This window comes from Schistocerca piceifrons, chromosome X (assembly GCF_021461385.2).
Source record: "Schistocerca piceifrons isolate TAMUIC-IGC-003096 chromosome X, iqSchPice1.1, whole genome shotgun sequence".
Classification (NCBI taxonomy): domain Eukaryota; kingdom Metazoa; phylum Arthropoda; class Insecta; order Orthoptera; family Acrididae; genus Schistocerca; species Schistocerca piceifrons.
The window spans coordinates 310,430,187-310,453,405 of NC_060149.1; the positions used below are offsets into that span (position 1 = coordinate 310,430,187).

A 23,219-nucleotide genomic window follows, 5' to 3' on the forward strand; every position below is an offset into this window, starting at 1 on the left:
ACCTCTATTTACACATCGCAGAAACTAAATTGCTAGTATTTGCTGGAATACCATAAAAATACGCCTGATGATTTTTAGGAGAAGTACCCAGTATATAACTATAGGATATTTCCTCTACATTTAATTCGAGTGACGGGTTAACAATAAATATTATTACATCCATCACAGATTCAAGTGAACTGGTACAGTTCCTATTAATTGCCTGGCTTTCCTGCAGTGAATAACATGTTTGTTCCATTTATTTTCAACGACCATCCAATGTACGTCACAAAGTTTACACTAACTTATTGCTAAATGGGACGAATCGTAGGTGTTATGCATGGCTTTGGAGTAGTCATCTTTATTGTTTAAAAAGCTTTTCTTAAGAATTTATATATTTTAGTGTACGTCTAAACGTTACTACCAAATTTCTTAATATGGCAAAGAATCTGGTTCTTCGTTAAAAGAGATATTGTCATCACTAGCGTCTGAGCATCTTGCTTTTATGTAGTTAAGCTCCGGTTTCAGTGTCTTCCACAACCTGTGCGTTTTTAAGTGTTCAGATGTTGATAATTTCAACTGAATACTTACTTGATGAATTAGTACTTTATAAGATATACACAAATGAATGTCACTGCCAAAGTTACAGATGGATGAGAGTGATACTGCGTTTTTTTTCGTGTGTTGCATTTTAACGTCCTATAGACAGTGAGGGTACCGTCCAAGTAGGTATGAAACCGACCGTGGGATAGTGCACGGGAAGCTGCTAGGTAACTTCCACGCTGTCTGAAATTCATTTATGTGATGTCGAAGAAACCACAGAGACAAGAAATCTTGAGAACTAAACAGGGTGTTTATTGTATCTGCCACGTAGTACAATCTCTGTTAAGCCCGGCGCCTTGCCTCCGATTTTCCGAGAGATAGTTACTCAGTTTGTATTCATGTAAACTCACATCTGCCATATGGTTTGTGAACTTCTACTTCTTTGCTCGAAACCGAATACTACTCTTCGTTGCCGATGACGTCACAAATAGCGTTTTATTTCACGAGGACGTGATATTACTGTAAGGAACACTTGCACACCTATCACAGAAACACATGTTTTTCCTCTGACCCACATAATAATTACATAGCTCTGTCAGCTTTACATAATGTGACAATATACTAAACCACGCAATCACTCCGTCTCCAATGACTTCGTCGTCGACGGGAAGCTAAACACTAAATCTCCTTCCTCTTTCCATCCGTTACCAATCTAAATATTACTGATACGAATAATCAATAAAATTTTGCAATCCCCCTTCCCCCTCCCCTCCCACCCAATACGCCTCCTCACAATTCCACTGATCTCCATTGGGAACAAAAAAATCTCTGCCATTCATTATAAATAGAGAACAGTAAATTTAAAACGAAATACTATTTTTCTATAGTAATACTACTGCACTGCATAATATATTGTAGGACATACAATTTAAAAAGAAATACTGTTATTCGTAATCCTAAACCGCAGAATACATTTTTTAAAAATCTTTACTCGTTCAATACTGGCTGACCAAGTCATTTGAGCAGTTATTTATTACTGGGAGTGTCCACTGGAGAGAGTACATAGCGTTAATCAACATCTTCATTATGAAAACCACTGATCTACAACTACATCCATACTCCGCAATCCACCTGACGGTGTCGGGCCTGACAACGGAAGAAAGCTAAACGAAAGCTGAAATTTTAAATTTAGCATTTGAGAAATCTTTCACGCAGGAGGATCGTACAAACATACCGCCGTTTGAGTCTCGTACAGATTCTCGTATGGAGAACATAGTGATAGACATCCCTGGGGTTGTGAAGCAGCTGAATGGGTTGAAAATAAATAAATCGCCAGGTCTTGATGGGATTCCAATTCGGTTTTACAGAGAGTACTCTACTGCATTGGCTCCTTACTTAGCTTGCATTTATCGCGAATCTCTTGCCCAACGTAAAGTCCCGAGCGACTGGAATAAAGCGCAAGTGACGCCTGTATATAAGAAGGGTAGAAGGACGGATCCTCAAAATTACAGACCAATATCCTTAACATCGGTTTGTTGAAGGATTCTCGAACACATTCTCAGTTCGAATATAATGAATTTCCCTGAGACAGAGAAGTTGCCGTCCATGCATCAGCACGGCTTTAGAAAGCATCGCTCCTGCCAAACGAAACTCGCCCTTTTTTCACACGATATCTTGCGAACCATGGATGAAGGGTATCAGACGGATGCCATATTCCTTGACTTCCGGAAAGCGTTTGACTCGGTGCCCCACTGCAGACTCCTAACTAAGGTACGAGCATGTGGGATTGGTTCCCAAATATGTGAGTGGCTCGAAGACTTCTTAAGTAATAGAACCCAGTACGTTGTCCTCGATGGTGAGTGTTCATCGGAGGTGAGGGTATCATCTGGAGTGCCTCAGGGAAAATTGGTAGGTCCGCTGTTGTTTTCTATCTACATAAATGATCTTTTGGATAGGGTGGATAGCAACGTGCGGCTGTTTGCTGATGATGTTGTGGTGTACGGGAAGATGTCATCGTTGAGTGACTGTAGGAGGATACAAGATGGCTTGGACAGGATTTGTGACTGGTGTAAAGAATGGCAGCTAACTCTAAATATAGATAAATGTAAATTAATGCAGATGAATAGGAAAAAGAATCCCGTAATGTTTCGATACTCCATTAGCAGTGTAGCGCTTGACACAGTCACGTCGATTAAATATTTGGGCGTAACATTGCAGAGCGATATGAAGTGGTACAAGCATATAATGGCAGTTTTGGGGAAGGCGGATAGTCGTCTTTGGTTCATTGGTAGAATTTTGGGAAGATGCGGTTCATCTGTAAAGGAGACAGCTTATAAAACATTAATACGACCTATTCTTGAGTACTGCTCGAGCGTTTGGGATCCCTATCAGGCTGGATTGAGGGAGGACATAGAAACAATTCAGGGGCGGGCTGCTAGATTTGTTACTGGTAGGTTTGATCATCACGCGAGTGTTACGGAAATGTTTCAGGAACTCGGATGGGAGTCTCTAGATGAAAGGAGGCGTTCTTTTCGTGAATCGCTACTGAGGAAATTGAGAGAACCAGCATTTGAGGCTGACTGCAGTACAATTTTACTGCCGCCAACTTATATTTCGCGGAAAGACCAGAAATATAAGATAAGAGAGATTAGGGCTCGTACAGAGGCATATAGGTAGTCATTTTTCCACAAGGTACCCTCCGTCACGCACCGTATGGTGGATTGCGGAGTATGTATGTAGATGTAGATGTACTGTCCAATTTGCACCACGTTCACACAATAGGAACAAATGTCATTCAGTAAATTATCATTTATTTTTTCGGAATCTTGTTTCACGTCCTTTACTTTTTCCCCAAAGTGCCACATATGTTCAGGCGAATTCAGCATACACGAGGCTCTGTTCGTTCCCATAGCCCACGATACGGAATCAGTGTAAAGCTTAAGTAGAGGCGATAAAATATGAGTTGAGGACGGGCTTACCAACTGTGAGGTCGTCGAGTTCCGGGACAACGGGGATGGTCCAGCCGGAGGAGAGCAGCAGTGCCGTCAGCTGCCCCATGCTCACCATTGGCTCCACCAGTACCGTCTGCACAACACCACACTCTCTTCAGTATTCCCACGTCCAACACGAGCTCATTCAGCTTATCCGTCAGCGTATAACATATTCAAAGCCATTACATTTTGCATTCCCAAATATATCTCATTTTCATTCAGAAATGTATTGCAAACAACACATATGTAAATTATCTGTTGCCCTTCACTTTTAATTACAGCCCATCTACAAAATTAGTTCGAGTGTGTGAAGTTCCAGAAGTTGGTAAACACACATTTCTTAAGTCGTAGACGATTTTTGTCATCTACATATACATCTTCATCACTTCTCTGCAACACGCACTTAGTGCTTGCCATATGGTTCATCAAACTACATTCAAAATCAGTACAGTTGTGCAGTGTTTGTATTTTACAGTGTCTGTATAGTTCGATGCAATGTTCATTCGAACATGTAATTCTGTGTTTAATGCCAAGCAAGGCAGTCTGACGAGTAAACTAAAGTCTCTCCCTATGCGGACATCATACGATTTGTGTGCAAGCACTATGGGAAATAACCACTAGGACATATGGAGGTTAGAGTCGGTCCCGACAGTGAAAGCAGTTATGGCGATTACTCGCGTAAAGCGAGATATGCAGTTTCTTGTACCGGTCAGGAACAGATTTTCGTATTTTACTAGTAAGACGTATAGCTGTTATACAATCGCAGTCCCAATTTGCGGCCGGCCGCTGTGGCCGAGCGGACCTAGGCGCTTCAGTCCGGAACCGCGCTGCTGCTACGGCCGCAGGCTCGAATCCTGCCCCGGGCATTGATGTGTGTGATGTCCTTAGGTTAGTTAGGTTTAAGTAGCTCTACGTCTAGGGGACTGATGACCTCAGATGTTAAGTCCCATAGTGCTTGGAGCCATTTTTGAACCCAATTTGCGAATACATTCTCAACACCTTCATATTACTTCTCTAGCGTTCCACTCTCGAACAGCACGCGGGAAAAACGAACACTTACATCTTCACGTACAAACTCTGATTTATTTTATTTTATTACGACGATTTTTTTCTCGCGTAAAGATAAGTGTTAACAAAACATTTCCGCATTCGGAGGTAAAAGCTGATGACCGAACTTTTATCAAAAAATCGCGCGGCTTTGAAAAACGTCTTTTACTCTCATGTTCGCCAATCGTACTGTGTTCACCGTGCGTCACTCGCAGTTATTCGCTACGTTGTTTATCCACCTTCAGCCGCAACCTCACGGCGTGCAGCGGATGGAAGTTGACTCATGAAGTGATGCGCTGCTAACCTTAATTGAAATGCCGTCGTTGGTATTATCCAGGATCTACCATGCTATTTCGCACTACAGCACCTCCACAACGTCAGGTCTGCCATTCCGATTCAGCTGCTGCCGATCATCATTAACATCAGCTGCACACAGCGCATATCCTCACATGGTGTATTGCTTGAAGCCATTTTTGAACCCAATTTGGCTTCCAGGCTTTAATTTTTTCGCTGAAGCTTTGTAATCCCCCCCATTACACAAGACTACTTTTTTATCACTTCTGACTACCTTAGCTGTATTCTTAGATCAAAAAGCTCACCGTCAATAACGTTGACCATTTCCTGACACGTTTTGTCCGCCCTGGGCCTGTTCGTTACACCTTGCTTCCCCTCCATGCTGTTTTTCAATTAGCAGTCTGAGAACAGCGGCTATAGAAGTCACCACCCCACAAAGTAAGTCACCAGCCGCATCAGCAGAGCCGTGCGCCACAATTCGCAATGTTGCGACAGTCCACTCCGACGAAATCGCTGACGCTACTGCCACGGGAGACGGCCCAGCAGTCGCTGCCGCCACACAGCGCAGCATCACGTCGCTGTCACGAGCTACAGCCTGCTTCCACTGTCACCAAGGGTTGCCGAGTAGGAGCTTTCAGTTTTAACTTTACTTGTTCGCAGTTTCCCCTACATCTGGGGGATCGTATTTGAGTAGCTGTCTCTGAAATTTTTAGGTCTACGACTTTGCTTCCTCCGTTTTGCAGTAGACGACATTAGTGGAAAGTAGTGGCGCAAGTCGTAGGTCGTAAGTGTCATACAGTAAGCTTAGGCATTTTACAACATAACGCTATCAAAATATTAGTCGATTTTCGATTGCATCTTAAAGTTATTCTCGGCTGAATATGTCAACTTACGAGCCCAATTCTAGTCATCTGCGGGAGGTTTCAATTTTCTGCTTTGATATGAAGAAATCTGCGACTGAGGCTCATAAAAAGCTGGGTAAACCTATGATAAGACGCCTGTTAGTGACAGAACTTTGCAGAAAATGGTTTCCATGCTTCAAGAACGATGATTTTGACGTTGAAGACCGGCATGGTTGTGAAAAAGAGAAAGCTTTCGATGCTACTGCAACCGACGGGAACAATCGCAGGAGATCGTTATCGAAAGCAATTGATGTGTCTGAGCCGATCACTGAAAGACAAACGGCCACAATACAGCGATAGCCATGAAAAGGTGATTTTGCAGCATGACAGTGCTCGGCCCCATGTCGCAAAACCCGCCAAACCATACCTGGAAACGTTGAAATGGGAAGTCCTACCCCACCCTCCGTACTCTCCATTATTTACTTCGACTACCAACTTTTTAATTCAATGGCACACGACTTGGGTGCCCAGCGCCTCCTGTCATATGAACAGTTGCCAAATTGGATCGATGCATGGATCTTCTCGAAAGACACCCAGTCCTTCCGCCGCGGGACTCGTATGCTGCCCGAAAGATGGGAGAAAGTAGTGGCCAGCGATGGCCAATACTTCGAAACGTAAATGTTTTGTAAGATGCTCACAATAAAGCCTCGAACTTTGAGAGGAAACGGCGGACGCAAAGTTGTAGCCCCAGTAAATACTCGCGACCTAACTCTTACCACTGACAATTTATCGTCACTTTCAGCCACTTTAGTTACGAATGTTCCCGGAATCACTGTAACAATAAGACTGCCACGGTCTCGATCGTTCTCCTCTCAGCTTAAAATAGATATAAGACTCTCCTGACGTTTCCCAGGTGGTGCTTTACAAATGACAATGCAAATACCATCATCAACCGTCTTGCAGGTATTATGTGGCAGCCAAGCGTTGGAAGAATGAACAGTCACGTAATCTTAACGTGGCTAGCCAGTCAGTACTGACAGACTATTAGACTGTGACGGAGAATGAAACATTTATCGATATTTGATAACCGATAGATCTGTCGGCTTCACTAATGGTTGCATATTATGCGATGTGATCGTAAGAGTATAGCATAGTATAGAGCAGTAACACATATTATGATCGTGGAGGATTCACTTTATAATTGCAACCAAAAACGTAATGCTACCGTCTGGCTTGCGGTTAAAACCTGCGTCTCGCCAACTAATTAAATATACATGTAGTGGAAAAAAATATAGAAACACCAAAAAAGACATTACCAAGGCCTAACACAGTGTAGGAAACCCGTTGGCACTCAAAACAGCTTTCTGTCGTCTTGGAATGGATAAATACAGATGCTGTATGGTTTACAAACTAATCTTATAATATTATTGCGGCAATTTCAGATGACGATGATGGAGGCTGACAGCCACCTCGAACCCTTCTCTCCAAAGTAAATCACAAAGACTCAATAATATTGAGATATGGTCACTGTGGTGGCCAGGAAAAATGTGACTATTGATCCTCGTGCTCACAAAACCTGTCCTGGACGATGCGAGTTGTGTGATCAGGGGTCAGGTCGCCTTGTAACGCATCATTACCATTGCGGGATAAGCGTTGCACCATGAGATACACCTGATAACACAGTCTTTGGCAGTAATATGGCCTTGTAAAGAACCATGGAGCCCATGGAATACCACGATATGGATGCCCAAATTATCACCGAACCTCCGCCATGTTTCATTCTTGAGACGTAAACTCGGGCATAATTTGGAAACAGAGTGAAACAAGGCTCATCCCAGCAAATTACGTTCTTCGATTGCTCCATAGCTCATGTTTTATGGCTTCTTACCACGTTTTCCCGTTACCGGCATTTGCATCACTAATGAGTGGTTCTGAAATTCCAGCTCATCCTGCAGTTCCCTGCTTATGGCGTTCCCTTCGTGTTGTTTTGGTGCTGACAAGGGTCGTGATTGCGACATTCGCTTCTGCAGTGACTTTCGCACCTGTCGTCCTCTTATTTCTCGTCACAGTCCTCGTCACGATCTCACGATCACTCAACACTTGACTGGCAATCTGTCAACACTGTAATCGCAAACAGGGTAACTACTTGTGTCAGAAGATAGTAATAGTGTTGTGCAGCCCGTGCAGTGAATAGCATTTTGGGTTAGCATGCAGGAGGTCAAGGCATCGATTTTGGATCGAGGGGTATTTGTTTTTATTTGCCAATTTCATTCTGCCTTATAATACTGTAGTATACACTATTCCTTAAGTCACACGTATCCGACATTTACAAAGTACAGCGTTTTGTAAAGGTGAACATAACAAAAATGTGGTCAGGCAAGTCATAGATAGACAGCAGAAACAAATGGCCTGTTATAGAACAGAATAACTAAAAAACACAATATCAATTCCGATATGCTAAAGATGATTGCACAGTTAAATAACTCGATATCTACTGGTCATTTATACTGCATGCAGTACGTCCGCTAAGATGTAACAAATTAGCAACCAGTGACATTAATAATTTCCACATTAATGGCCGTATGACTTTTACAAATGGTTCAAATGGCTCTGAGCACCATGGGACTGAACATCTGAGGTCATCAGTCCCCTAGAACTTAGAACTACTTAAACCTAGCTAACCTAAGGACATCACACACATCCATGCCCGAAGCAGTATTCGAACCTGCGACGTAGCGGTCGCGTGGTTCCAGACTGAAGCGCCTAGAACCGTTCGGCCACATCGGCCGGCTGACTTTTACAAAAGAATACGTTGTCCTCATAGCAGATGCTCAAAGCGAACCTCCTGCAAGTCCAAACATTGGGCGACCCTCTGGATCGTAAAGCTCTGGACTCTTCGCAACATGGCTGCATCCACAGATACAATAGCAGCATGAACACGCGCCATTAGTTCTTCCATATTTGTAGGCGGAGTAGAACATACGTGCTCCTTCGAGTGTCCCCACAGGAAGAAATCCAGGAAATTTACGTCAGGTGAACGTAAAGGCCATACAATTAGACCTCCGTGTCCGAGCCGTTTCCCTGGAAATATTCTGTTTAAATACCGTCGCACAATAATTCCAAAGTGTGGAGGTACGCCAGCATGTTGGTATCATAACCTCTATCGAACATGAAGTGGAACATCTTCGAGTGCGTCAGGCATATAGTTTGGGAGGAATGCATAATATCTCCGTGTAGGCAACAGGTCACAGAACGTGTAGGGACCCAAGTTCCTGCCTCTCAATATTGCGGCCCAGACTTTGATGCCAAAGCGAACATGATATCAATGGTCGCGAGTGACGTGCGGATTAACATCACATCAATGGTGGGCATCGTGCATATTGCAGACACCCTCACGAGTGAACGCGCTTCATCCGGCCGTATTACAGTGTTTAGGAAGTCGTCGTTGGCTTCCTGTTGTTGTTGGAACAACTCACAGAACTGCATCTGCAGACGGCGATCTGCAGGATGTAGGTGTTGTATTAAAGAATAATGATAGGGGCCCAGCCCACGCTCTTGCAGCACGTCAACGCCCGTGCGTTTCGAAACACGCAGCTGTCTTGCTACGACACGTGTACTTCCCTGGGACTCTTAGCATATGACCTTCAGAATAGCTTCCTCAGTAGCTGGAGTACGGCGTATGCGTGGACGACCTCTGTCACACGATGGTGGAAAGAGAGAACCTGTCTCCCGAAGACGAAGCTCCAAACGACAAAACACATTTCTATCTCGGTGACATTGACCAGGATATCTAGCAGCATGTTCTCGAGCGACGACACCAGCCTGATTATCAGATGCACCAAGGTCCAGAAGCATATCCACATATTCATCGTTTGTGTATGCCATACGTCTGCAACACTTTTTTGGAACAATACAAGAAGAAAATACTATGTGTACGAATGTACATGAAGTCTGTCACGGACGCGTTACTCCGCTAGCAACTAATTCCCTGTCTGGTGAACAACTCATACAGTATAAACACATCATTTGTCCAGCGGACTATTTCACCTAACGCGCATCATCTCTCTTCCAACTTTTGTCCTGCATGATTTATCACGACACTGCCAATTGTGAAATGTTCTCTTTCGAATCACATTGTTTCCCTAACGGCAATGGACGTTACGTTTCCACATTCCCATCGATGATGATGATAATAACAATAATAATAGTAGTAGTAGTAGTAGTAGTAGTAACGCATGGTGATACTTACTAAACAGCGTGCACTCATCAATCTCAGTGTTGAAAGGCATAATTAGTTGTTTCATGGTGGTAATACATAAAAATGGTAACTGAGTTTGGAAATTATTTGCAAAGTACGTTGCTAGCTCTACTTGTGACCTATGACCCTAACGAAATGTAATGGACCTGAACGTGGCAAGAATAATAGTTGTCACTAATCTATGGGACCACGGAGAAGGGAGGGGGGGGGGGGGGAGGTACACAGGTACACAGAAAACAGGTTTGGAATCTAGTTGATGCTGTGGTGCAAGACAATTCGCTCGTCCACAACGTGCAAAAGGCTTCTTTAAAATCTGACCAATGGAAACAACTGTACTTCCATTTCTGTGTTCGAAGTACGCAAGTGCAAATGTTTTGTGAAAGGCCCACTGCAATCCCTGTATGACAATTAAGACGCCAGATACCGTACCACGCCAGACTACATTTAGCAAATACAAACAAATATGCCTCAAGCGAGAATCGAACCCCCGACCAGCGACTCCATCAACTGCACAGTATTACTCCTATACGCTGCTAGAGGTAGTTATTGTACATGTTATTGTAGTGTTGCCAGGTTGCCAATCATTAACATCCATTTACTGGTGGAAATACGAGCAGGACGAAATTTTGTGAGACACATTTTTGTATTGCTAGTACGTGAGGAATCGAGCTCCGAATCCCGAGTGCTCGAATTTTTCTTCACCTGTAGATTCTATCTTCTGGCACAGAGACCGCTATGCGATAACGATAACATCCCATACTGTTTCATATGATTAAGTTTATAGTGGAATCAAAGATGACTGTTTTTCTTTAGTGATCATCAAGTTCGTGTGTTGTGTGTTGTCTACGTGTATGTGTGTGTGTGTGTGTGTGTGTGTGTGTGTGTGTGTGTCTGTGTTTCACATGTTATTAGGAGACTGATTCTTTTTAATCAGTTAGCTTATCATTCAAGACAACACACCTGTTTAAACGGAAATTTCGTGTCTTGAGTGCCTCCAAAACAAATCAGTTCCCTTTTCTACTAAACATCTTTGGGGTTTCAGGGAACGGAAGACCGGCTTACTCGAAACGCTCCACTCTGGTAACAAGGCAGGTACTGTAAGAAAATAATTTGTCTTTTTTCACGATATTATTACAACCATCTCGCTAGACCCTCCCGTGCGAGCTAAAGCGCCGTTTCGGGGACGAGGTGGTGAGCCGGACCCGGATCAAATCCGCATGGGGTGTCTCTGAACGTGGGTCGATGCGCCGCCCAGAATAGATATGGTTTATATCCAACTAGGTGAATAGCGGCCTCGTTCCAAAAACCCACCGGAGTTACACGCTTCACAATACCTTAGAAAACTTTCGCACACTTTCACACGAATAACACTACACGCGGACAGTTTGGGTACACACATTCCGTCCCGGGAGCAACGGGGTGGCGACAGGAAGGCATCCGACCTCATCTTAAATTAACCACATGAAATCCATGACCAACTATGCCGGTCCTGCGTATATGCGGGACAAAGGCACAAGAAAAGGAAGAATCCAAGTATGTCACTAAAGCACTATTAAGTCGGATCCCTTCGAGAAGGAAGGCGAGCACGAAATAACGGTATCTGCATTCTATACACAAGGAAAGATTTCATGGCTGATATCTCATTCAGGAAATCGCAGTCGAATGTTAATTGTTTGTGAGAAAATCGTGGTATTTCTCGTGTAAGAAGCGGGAATGTCTATCAGTACGTGCTGGAATGCGACAGCTGCCGATCAAGACTGAAAGTTATCTTTCAGCGATGTTGCTGCTCGTGTTTGTCGGTATCTCACGACCGTTATGTGAATAAGGTTCAAATGGCACTGAGCACTGTGGGACTTAACTGCTGAGGTCATTAGTCCCCTAGAGCTTAGAACTACTTAAACCTAACTAACCTAAGGACATCACACACATCCATGCCTGAGGCAGGATTGTGAATAAGGGACAGATGGTTTTAGGAGGGCTATACGCTACACCATCCAGGATGTTGGCATCTCCATACGACTAGCGCTCGAGAGGACCACATTGTTCACTTGGCCTTGCAGGATTTTACAGTCACGTCACGCACCTTGGGTCAGGAAATGGGCTAGTTTGCAGCAAGACACGTATCGACATGGACAATGCAACAACATCTGGAGCATCCCAGTGACACTGTCGCGGCTTCCCTTGACGCAGCAGCAGAGAGATACGCCGACAGTCGTGCGCCCAGCGACCACACTGGACGCAGGAGTAGCACCATATCCCCTTTACAGACAAATCCCGGTTATGCTTACAACGTTTGGATGAAAATACCAGAACTAACGTTGCCACATTGGATTCTTCACTGTTATCTGCCACAGCGATTGGTGTGATTGTGTGGAATTCCATTGTGCACACAACACGGTCATCTCTGTGTGCTCAAGTTCGCGTCCTGTATACCCCAAATCATCTATCAATTTAACCATGTATTCTTCCTACTATACTGTACACGAACAATAAGTAAAATTTCTGTATTTACTATCTTTCTTGCTGCTGCATTTTAATGGTCAGCAGCGTAATATAATCTCTTCCACCTTCTTTACATACACTGAAGTGACAAAAGTCATGGGATAGGGATGCGCACGTACACAGATGGCAGTAGTATCGGGTACACGAGGTATAAAAGGACAGTACTCTGGCGATGCTGTCATTTGTACTCAAGTGATCCATGTGAAAAGGTTACCCACGTGATTATGGATGCACGACGGAAATTAAGACTTTGAACGCGGAATGGTAGTTGCAGCTAGACGCAAGGAACATTCCATTTCGGAAATCTTTAGGGAATTCAATATTCCGAGATCCACAGAGTTGAGAGTTTGCTGAGAATATTACATTACAGGCATTACCTTTTACCATGGTCAATGCAGTGGCCAGCGGCCTTCACTTAAAAGACGGAGAGCAGCGGCGTTTGAGTAGAGTTGTCAGCGCAAACAGACAAGCAGCACTGCTTGAAATAACGGCAGAAATCAATGTGAGACGTAAGATGAACATTTCCGTTAGGACAGTGCAGCGAAATTTTGCGTTAATGGGCTTTGGCAACAGACGACCAACGAGAGTGCCTGCAGCATCTCTCATGGGCTCGTGACCATACCGATCGGACCCTAGACGACTGGAGAACCGTGACCAGGTCAGATAAGTTCCAGTTTCAGATGACAAGAGTTCATGGTACGGTTAGAGTGTGGCACAGATCCCACGAAGTCATGTACCCAGGTTGTCAACAAGGCACCGAGCAAGCTGGTAGAGGCTGTATGATGGTATGGACTGTGTTTACATGGAACTAAAACGATCATTGACTGAAAATGTTATGTTCAGCTAGTTGGAGACCACTTTCAACCATTCATGGACTTCATGTTCCCAAACAACGATGGAATTTTTATGGATGACAATGCGCCATATCAAAAGGCCACAATTGTTCGCAATTGGCTTTAAGAACATTCTGGACAAATCGAGCGAATGATTCGGCCACCAAGAACGTCCGACATGAATCCCATCGCACGTTTATGTGACATAAGCGAGAGTTCATCCTGCACCGGCAACACTTTCGCAATTATGGACGCTATAGAGGAAAAAGGGTTCCGTATCTGTGCAGGGAACCTCCAAGGACTTAATGAATCCCTGCCACGTCGAGTTGCTGTACTATGCAGAACTAAAGGAGGTCCGACATGATATTAGGAGATATCCCATGACTTTTTTCATCTCATTGTATGTAAACTTCTCCATCTTCTTTACACAATGGAGAAATGGTTTGAGACGTTGAGCAACAAATGCTCACAGTAGGCCCTGCAAAAAAGCTGTCAGTCTTTGAAAATGATGCACAGGAGTTAAGGAGTGGAGAAACGTACCTGTTTGGTTTCATCGACGCGTACGACATCCATGAGGTTGACGCTGACGCAGTACAGGCGGCTCTTGTAGGCGGGTCTGCGGAAGCTGATGGTCTGCCAGCCGGGCCGTGCCGTGCACATCTGTGTCGGCCGCCCATCAGAAATCCACTGCCGCACCTACAAGCATGACACGTCTCTCGATAAGTACAAGTCAGAGCAAAGCGTCCGTTTCAGTTTAGACTTTTTTGAAGTTTCTGTAAAGAATATCCATCTCAGCTGGTTCGTTTTATGTAGTTTTGTATCTTTGTAAGTAATTATAAAGAGCCCGCCCGGTTAGCTGTGCGGTCTAACGCACGGCTTTCCGGGCGGGAAGGAACGCCTGATCTCCAGCACGAATCCGCCCGGCGGACTTGTGTCGAGGTCCGCTGAGCCGGCCAGTCTGTAGATGGTTTTTAGGTGGTTTTCCATCTGCCTCGGCGAATGCGGGCTGGTTCCCCTTATTCCGCCTCAGCTACACTATGTCGGCGATTGCTGCGCAAACAAGTTCTCCACATACGCGTACATCACCATTACTCTACCACGCAAACATAGGGGTTACACTCGTCTGGTGTGTGACGTTCCCTGGGAGGGGGGGACCACCGGATGCCGAACCGCACAATAACCCTGGGTTCGGTGTGGGGCGGCGGAGGTGTAAAGTGGACTGCGGTAGTCGTCGTAGCTGCGGCGGGGACGGAGCCTCTCCGTCGTTTCTAGGCCCCCGGTTAACATACAATACAATACAATACATACAATTATAAAGAAATTGATGATTTTGTAGTTAGTAATAACAACGTTTAAAGTCATATTTTGTATCAATAAGTTGTCTGATGGTGTCATTAAGATGAAGATGTTGAGGAAATTGATGAATATGAAGAGTAAAATGATTATGAAATGCTTTCAGGGGTGGACTTGACTTGGGAGATGGCGGTGGTGTCGGTTTGCAAATGACACATTATTTGAAGACCGTGCAGACGTTGCCTCACATATCACGACAACTACTCAACAGTTCAACAGAGGATGGCATTGTTGGTTTTTTTAATAACAGTAGTTAAAATGGTTAAAAAATTGAAAGTTTCTTTCAATAACTTCGAATTTACTCTGTGACTGAAGTAATTTCCATTTACTGAGATATATGCTTGCACAAATTACCATATTTAGGGCTAAGCCATCCTTCAAAAAATTTATGAGAATCATTTTATCCCTGGCGTAAAAGTGACATCTGCGCAGTAAACACGGTCGAAGCTTGAACTAACGACTGTAAACAGCAGATATGCATTCGACCAGTCATTGGTGAGCAGACGGTGTTAAGCAATGGACGTGCGGCTGCAGTATGTCAACGTTGTGTCACAGTTCTCAACTAGCAACATCTTTAAATAAACTGCTCAAGATATTCTCCGGAATGTTTTGAAGAAGATAAAAGCATGTGCAAAATTTCTCCCCCTTACCTCGACTCCCGAACAAAAACTACGACACTTGGACGCCTGCCGCGACTTGATTGAAATGGAAAACACGAACAATTCTTTTCTGGAAAAAATCATCACAGGTGTTGCCAATGCGAACCTACCATAAACGATTAAGTGCAGAAATTCACGTAAGGGATCAACGCTTTGATCCCATAGTCGACATTCCAGCCAAAGCTACGTCGAGCTGAACAGCATCCCAGAGAATGACTTTCCTGACAGCTTCACACGGTTTTATGAGCGTTATGTGTATTGTAATAAAGTGGGAGAGGGGGGTGGGGGGATTATGTAGAACACCCGAAGCACTAAAGCCATCACCTTAATGTTTGCTTATAAATCTAGTCTCGAAACCTTTTGGACTGATATGAAAAGACATAAAAAAAATTCATTCCTTTGTCTACATACGTGTTGACTTCTATAAACTAACGAAAAAAAGACTCATAAAAGCATATATCTAGAAAGAGAAATGTCCTACACTATACATCACTCAGCCTTAGTGTGGCACAGAATGCAGTCAGGTATTGAGCCACTGCAATCTTCGACCACCTATGCAGTGATGTAAACTATTTAATAGATGGTAAAATTAACTTCAAACACAAACTGAAATCATATCTGCTTGACAACTATTCATACAACGTAGAAGAATTTCTGAACGTGTAATAGTATTGTGTGTGTGTGTGTGTGTGTGTGTGTGTGTGTGTGTGCTTGTGTGTGTGTGTGTGTGTGTGTGTGTGTGTGTGTGTGTGTGTAAGAAAGAAAGAGGGATTCAACATAGTTAATTAAAAATAAAGGTATGTAAAAAAGTACATGGTTATCATGTAGCCACGTTTCTCACTGAGAAAGTTTACTGTAAGAGCAAAACTGATTCGTTCCACATCACAGGGACAGGTTGCAATTATGGTCAACAGACTACGCAGGTAACTAATGTATCACTTTGTTTATCGTAGTCCGTGTCAACAACTTCTAATAACTGTTTAGGCAACTTGAATGTTCTGTGAAGGACGAAGATTGGTGTCAATGAACGAGATTTTCTGTTATACAGTCGCAGGAATAGAACCACGCCCATGTTCCAGCTATTGTCTTCCATTCCTGCAGCCACAGGAAGAGTGACGTAAGACGGGTGAAATGGAAACGTATACGAGACCATCCGCTAAGAGTGTGTGGCTCACCAATGATTACAGGAAGCTGCATTTCCTGTGTACACGTAACGTACAACGGACTCTGGATGAATGGAAGACTGTTCCCTTCATAGACTATTCCAAAGACATTGTTTTCGAGAGTGAGACCGTGAAATCTGTTTTCATCCATCAAATATCAATGCAATATATGGTTCTGACAACGCTGTGTTCATTGTAGAACAGTATATCTTTAAGTGGGCGTGCAGACTTTCACGTTGAACTATGCTAAGATCAATTGTGATGAGATCATCGTGCTAATGATCTCACCCGATCAGATGAGAACAACTGAATACAAGTGGACGAGTATCTTCATTTCAGCGCACGGTGTGATTAGCTCGACTGCTGACCTGTGTCCCATAGACAAAGAGTACGTCCAGGATATTCTCACAGGCAAGCTGCAGCTCGATTTCTCCTCTCTAGATCTTCACCGTAGTGTGGGCACCTTGGCAGTTAGAGTGGTATTCATTACACACGGAGCTCGTAGACACTAACATAAACAGCGCCACACATTACAAGTTGTGTTGCTACTCGCTGCAGTTAGACTCTGTACTGACATTATTTGTTCAATATGAAACTGAGACGTCTACATTCTATATTTTATGTAACAACATAAATAAAATATTTGTTTGCAATTTCGTTTTGTAATTTTATTTGTGTCAAATCCTGATTTTACACTTCTTCTCAGTTTATAACAAATCGGTATCTTTATAACATGGCATGCCATTATTTCTGTGATTTTTTTTAATGCATGTAAACCGATGTTGTTGTAATACGGAGAGAAACCATGTAACATGCACCGTATAAAGTCAAATATGTGCATGGCAACGACAAACAAAATCTAAAACGAAATTGCTTGTTCACATTACACGAGTAAAATTAAGTACTCTGAATATAGGTTATGACATTGATTAATCAAACATGAGAAGGCTGTCAGGAGCTGGCAACTACTCTGAATATAGGTTATGACATTGATTAATCAAACATGAGAAGGCTGTCAGGAGCTGGCAACTTCTTGTAACGTGGCTCTGCAGAGTTTGTGAATTCCTGGAGTTCACAAGAGCCAACATGGATAAAATAACATAATATGTTCTTCTGGCCGTGTGTTGTCTCAATATATGCTAGAAAATCATTTTAGTTAATTTTACACATAATCATGATTATGTTCGCTTTTTTGGGAGCCTGGGAGCTAGTGTTTTTAATCCAAAGTGTTAAAAGCGTCCCGCCTATTCTGTCTGTTAATAACGCCTCTTGAATCACATTATAGTTGGCAAAAGTCTTCTGCGTAGGTCTTCCTAAAACTTTGTAACATTTATTAATACTTGAAACCCTGTTTCCTTTTCGTCTTCCCATCGCGGAGACTCTCCTCTCTCTCTCTCTCTCTCTCTCTCTCTCTCTTTCTCTCTTTCTCCCTCCTTTTTTCCCTACAGAGCAGGGGTACTTATCATTCACTTTAGAATTTTCCGCCAACGGCCTAGCCGCTGTGATAACACCGATTCCCGTCGGATCAGCAGAGTTGAGCACTGTCGGGCTGGCGTATCACTTGCATGGGTGACCGTCCAGGTCTGTCGAGCGCTGTTGGCAAGCGTGGTGTACTCATCTCTTGTGAGGTCAATGTGAGGAACTACTTTACTAAGAAGTAGTGCCTCCAGTCACGTAAACTGATAACAACCGGGAGAGCGGTGCGCTGACCACATGCCCCTACCATATTCGCATCCGCTGACGTCTATCAGCTGAGGATGACTCGGCAGTCGGTCAGTACCGCTGCTCCTTCCGGAGCCTGTTCGGACGGAGTTTAGTAGTTTTAGATTAGAATTTTCCGCTTTCTCTTTTGTTTCCTTTTTGGCGTTAAACAGCATCCCCACTGATTTTCATGTAATGGTCATCCACGGAGCCAATTCTATTTTCATTGGTACATGACATGAACTGGCGTGTTTGTTGTATACAGTTGTTACTCGTTCGTTGGTCTCATTCATTTTTGTTGTTGGCTCTTATATTCTTATGAGTTTTTCTAATGGTTTTGTCTTCCGCGGCAATAAGGATTAATTACACTGGGCAACAACCAAAAAAACGTCATGGGTTTCTCAGCTGATTTAGACTAATTTTGGTGTTCTGAGTCCGAATATCACATTGATTTTGCTCTATCAGGTCAACTTTTTGAGATACAGCCATAGGCCTACATGACAATTTTTCCCTGAAATGTAAGCCTTTTTATAGGCTTCAATATGCTTATATTAGGGGTTTTAAGGGGATTATTCAGGACATATGAAAACAAAAGAAGCCTTTAAGATTGTAACAGTTAATCATTCCAATAGATGCCTTTTTTTCTTACTATACTATAAAATTTATTCTAATTTGTATTGTCTGACAGTCAACTGCATATTTCTATTACTATTTCAGATTGATATGGCTTCTGCGCGACGTTCATGCAAGAATAATCCAGACGTTTTCTGCTACATCTGCGGAGAATACACGCTTTCAGTGGACAGGAAGAACATCACGGGATTTGTGAAGAACGCCTACCAGGCTTACTTTCAAGTCAAGCTGGGTGACCAAGATAAGCCCTGGGCACCGCACACAGTCTGCAAGAAGTGCGTGGAATACCTCCGGCGGTGGACAAAGGGCACGAAAACTTCACTGAAGTTTGGGATTCCGATGGTTTGGAGGGAGCCCTTTGACCATGCATCGGATTGTTACTTCTGCGCCATCAATACTACTGGCATCAACCGGAAGAATCGGCACAGCCTCCAGTACCCCGACCTTCCATCTGCCCGCCGTCCAGTTGCTCACTGCGAAGAAATTCCTGTACCAGCGTTCACAGAGCTTCCTAACATCGACGACGAGGCCACCACTGCAGACGAGGGAGGATATATAGCAGACGAGGAGTATGAAGCACAAGATGGTCGGCAGCTCTTTTCACAATGTGAGCTTAATGATCTTGTTCGGGATCTCAGCTTGTCGAAGACTTCATCCGAGCTGTTGGCCTCCAGACTCAAAGAGAAAAATCTACTTGGCGAGGACGCGCGTATCACTTTCTTTCGTAGAAGGCATGAGGACTACATGGGCTACTTCTGCCAGGAGGAAGACCTAGTCTACTGCCGAGATGTCGCCGGTCTTCTTGTTAAACTCGGGGCTCCTACATACGATCCGAGAGATTGGCGACTCTTTATTGACAGCTGCAAGCGCTCTTTGAAGTGTGTGCTCCTCCACAACGGGAACGAGTTCGCCTCAATCCCTCTTGCTCACTCCACAACTCTCGTAGAGAAATATGAAGCAGTGAAGTACGTGCTCGACAAAATCCAATATGAGCAGCACCAATGGATCATCTGCGTCGACTTCAAGATGGTGAGCTTTCTACTTGGTCAGCAGTCCGGGTTCACGAAATACCCATGCTTTATATGTATGTGGGACAGTCGAGACAGAGCCCAGCACTATGTAAAGAAAGTGTGGCCGCCACGAGAGCAGTTAGTACCTGGTGCGAGAAACATCATAAACGAACCTCTTGTTGACCGGGAGAAGATATTGATCCCACCGCTACACATGAAGCTTGGGTTAATGAAACAGTTCACGCGTGCTCTGGACAAGGATGGGAGGTGCTTCCACTACCTGTGCCGAGCCTTTCCGCGACTGACCATTGAGAAGCTGAAGGCCGGCATTTTCGATGGGCCACAGATACGGCAGCTCATAAAGGACACAGAGTTCGAAAACTCCATGAACACGTTAGAGTGGGCCGCGTGGAAATCGTTTGTGCAGGTGGTGAACAACTTCCTGGGGAACACGAAGGCAGCAAACCACGCCAGACTCATCAGCAGCATGATAGAGGCCTTTCAAAAGCTCCGGTGTTTGATGAGTATAAAGATGCACTTCCTGTACTCACACATGGAGAAGTTTCCTGAAAACCTTGGGGCGATGAGCGACGAGCAGGGAGAAAGGTTCCATCAGGACATGCGCCAAATGGAGGATAGGTACCAGGGGAGGTGGGACGCAGTCATGATGGCGGACTACTGATGGATGCTGAAGAGAGACAACCCAGCAGCTGCTCACAAACGGGAATCGAAGAAACGCCGATTCATGCCGTGAACTCTGAGCTTTTGTGTCACGTAACGCTCATTGTTATACTAATATTATGATAAATATGCTTATTTAATTTGATGGAGTAAATAAAAACTTAATGAATTTGCATACGTTGACGTTTATTTCTTGAGGAAAACGGAAAAAATCTTCCGGGGTTTCTCAGCAGATGATACAAAGAAATTTTTTTTACGAAAAATCGATTTTTAAAAATTTCTGTAGCAAAAAATCCTGACCTGATAGAACAAAACCAAGGTCATTTTCGGACTCAGGGCATCAAAATTAGTTTAATTCAGCGGGAAAACCCTAGACTTTTTTTAAAAAAATCTTTTTTTGTTGCCCAGTGTTATTGATTCAGCGCCTTGCGTACATTTTATCTGTTATTTATGTAGCGACTGTAAGAATAAGAGAATACCTGTGTTCTTTGTGATAAGGAGGTGATGTCAAAAAAGTATTCACTTTTCACAGACACAGTATTCTACGGCAAATCTGTTTTTCTCTTTCCAGTAACGGAACACACTTGTATTATGGCGCAAGCGAGGATGAGGCTAATAGGAAACATGATAATTTGTCTCCTTTGAGTGACCTACAAATTGTTTCAAATAAATATTTCTAGATTCATGGGTACATTGTGAAGAAATTCAGCTTAGTCTTATGTCATTACTGCCTAGGATGATAAATAGCACGCCTCTGACCCTTGGCAAACGTATCCAACAAGTACGACTATTGTTACTATGACGACACATCCGATAAAGCAGAGTAGTCAACCTTTTCTACTTACCACCCACTTTTGTATCTTTGTCAGCGATAAAAATTTTCTAACCGCCCACCAGTTCCACAGTAATGATAATTTATTAGGTAGGAAAATAATTTTACTTTATAAAATTTATAAAGCAGAGTTATAGCAATTTCAAGCAGACAGTAATAATTACTTAGCAAATATTTATATCAAAATTTTATGAAATTCTAATAAAAATATTTTTAAAAACCCTGTTACCTGCCGCCCACCATGAGAATTGGAACTCCCGCAACTGAGCGCTGAGAACCAGGTTGACTACCCTTGCGATAAAGGATTCGAAGGCATAAAATGGGAACCACTGTGATAAAGGGTTCGAAGGTATAAAATGAGGAGCAACTGAATTTATTAGAGGGAGCAGTCATAATGAAGAAAGAAAGAAAGAACTCAAGGGATTGGTTCCTCCTGTTGCCTGGGTGGGTTGGGATAGTTCGGCTTAGTACTTGAAACTATGTTGCTTTTTTCCACACACACACACACACACACACACACACACACACACACACACACATAGACTCTCAATAACACATGTAAGCCCGCGTGCATGTGAAGAAGAACAAGATAAGAAATCACAGCTAGTTTTACCGCGACCAAATTATCGGCACAGTCGTATCTCAGATATCATGCATAGCAAGGTACTTCCCTTGTGGTTTTCCGTGGACAATTGTGTTTTGGCTGCTCATATTGTTGCAGCTGAACACTTGAAAACTGTTTTACAGCCAAAATTGCACTAGTAACAAGCGAATAAACACAGTCAGCGGCAAAAATGTTCTCATTCAAAAACTGCAAACAACTATTTGTGGGGGAAATGATAAAAGACTCATTAAACAACGCAAGTAACATATAGACAACAAACATCCATTAAAATCCCCACACGTGCACAGTAGTTCTGAACCCACGATTCGGGAGGTTGGCAGTTCAAATCCGTAAATGACTTAAGCAGAGTGCCAGGAAGTCTCGGATGCTTTGGAAGTGCATGGTGTATGTTATTCTCCATCTTTTCCCACTCCGAACTTGTACTCTGTCTCTATGGCCTAGTCGTCGACGTTACGTTAACCCTTAATCATCTGTCCTTCCATCATTCATTTTCGAATGTACGAAAGCAGAATTATCACCTACTCGCCGTGCAAGACCTGCTTGTTTCTTACACGGTGTAAGTTCCTCTCCACTGCCTAGTTTCGTGCATTATGTAATTTCTCGAAAATCAAATGTGAGATGTCAAATTCGAGTCAAATGCTATGAAATATCATTGAAGAAACTTTGAAAAGTTCATAAAGTCTTCAGAAAATAGCTTTTTCATTCACGAACGACACATTCATGTACAGTAACCACCACAAGAGTATCAGTAATGATGTATTTTTCGAGAAAGCAGATTATTATAACCTTACCTGTCGCTGTACGTGTTTCACTTTGTCGCCATGCTTATGCGGAGCACTGTTCAGCTTGAAGATGATGTAACTCCTCACGTAGTAGAACAAGTCGTACACCAGAGACACAGGCAGCAGAACAAAGCACACGAGAACCCATCTGTAATGCACGATAAGATACTCCAGCGGTGACAAAGATGCTGTCATGGTAGGAGGCACGGCGTGAATGAGCTCTCGGCAATCGAGCCGGTCCTTTTATCTCAGTCAACGAGCATCACTCACACATGAGCTCTGACGTTACGTAACAGCTCTTGACCGGGACTGTTCCGTCGGCCTCCAATTCTAATTTGTGCCTGCATCTACATCTACAGTCACGAAGGTCCTCTGCATATGACGATGAACATTCTCGTTCCACATGCGAGCAGGACATTTCTCTGCACGTTCTTAGTGCCTCTTGCTTTACTATACGAATCTCGAATATTTTTCATTTTAGCATAAACCTCT

The 23,219-nt window shown here is 43.5% G+C and overlaps 1 protein-coding gene across 1 annotated transcript in view; it reads right to left on the bottom strand.

Annotated features, from left to right (window-relative positions):
* The window catches only part of LOC124722070 (delta(24)-sterol reductase-like), a 58,460-nt gene extending 35,534 nt beyond the window's left edge, over positions 1-22,926 (bottom strand). The window contains exons 1-3 of the mRNA XM_047247268.1: positions 22,737-22,926; positions 13,829-13,984; positions 3,501-3,606 (exon numbers count right to left, since the gene is read on the bottom strand). Coding sequence (XP_047103224.1) covers positions 3,501-3,606; positions 13,829-13,984; positions 22,737-22,922 — 448 coding nt within the window. The 5' untranslated portion in view covers positions 22,923-22,926. The remainder of the gene's footprint in view (positions 1-3,500; positions 3,607-13,828; positions 13,985-22,736) is intronic.
* Positions 22,927-23,219: the final 293 nt, after the last annotated feature.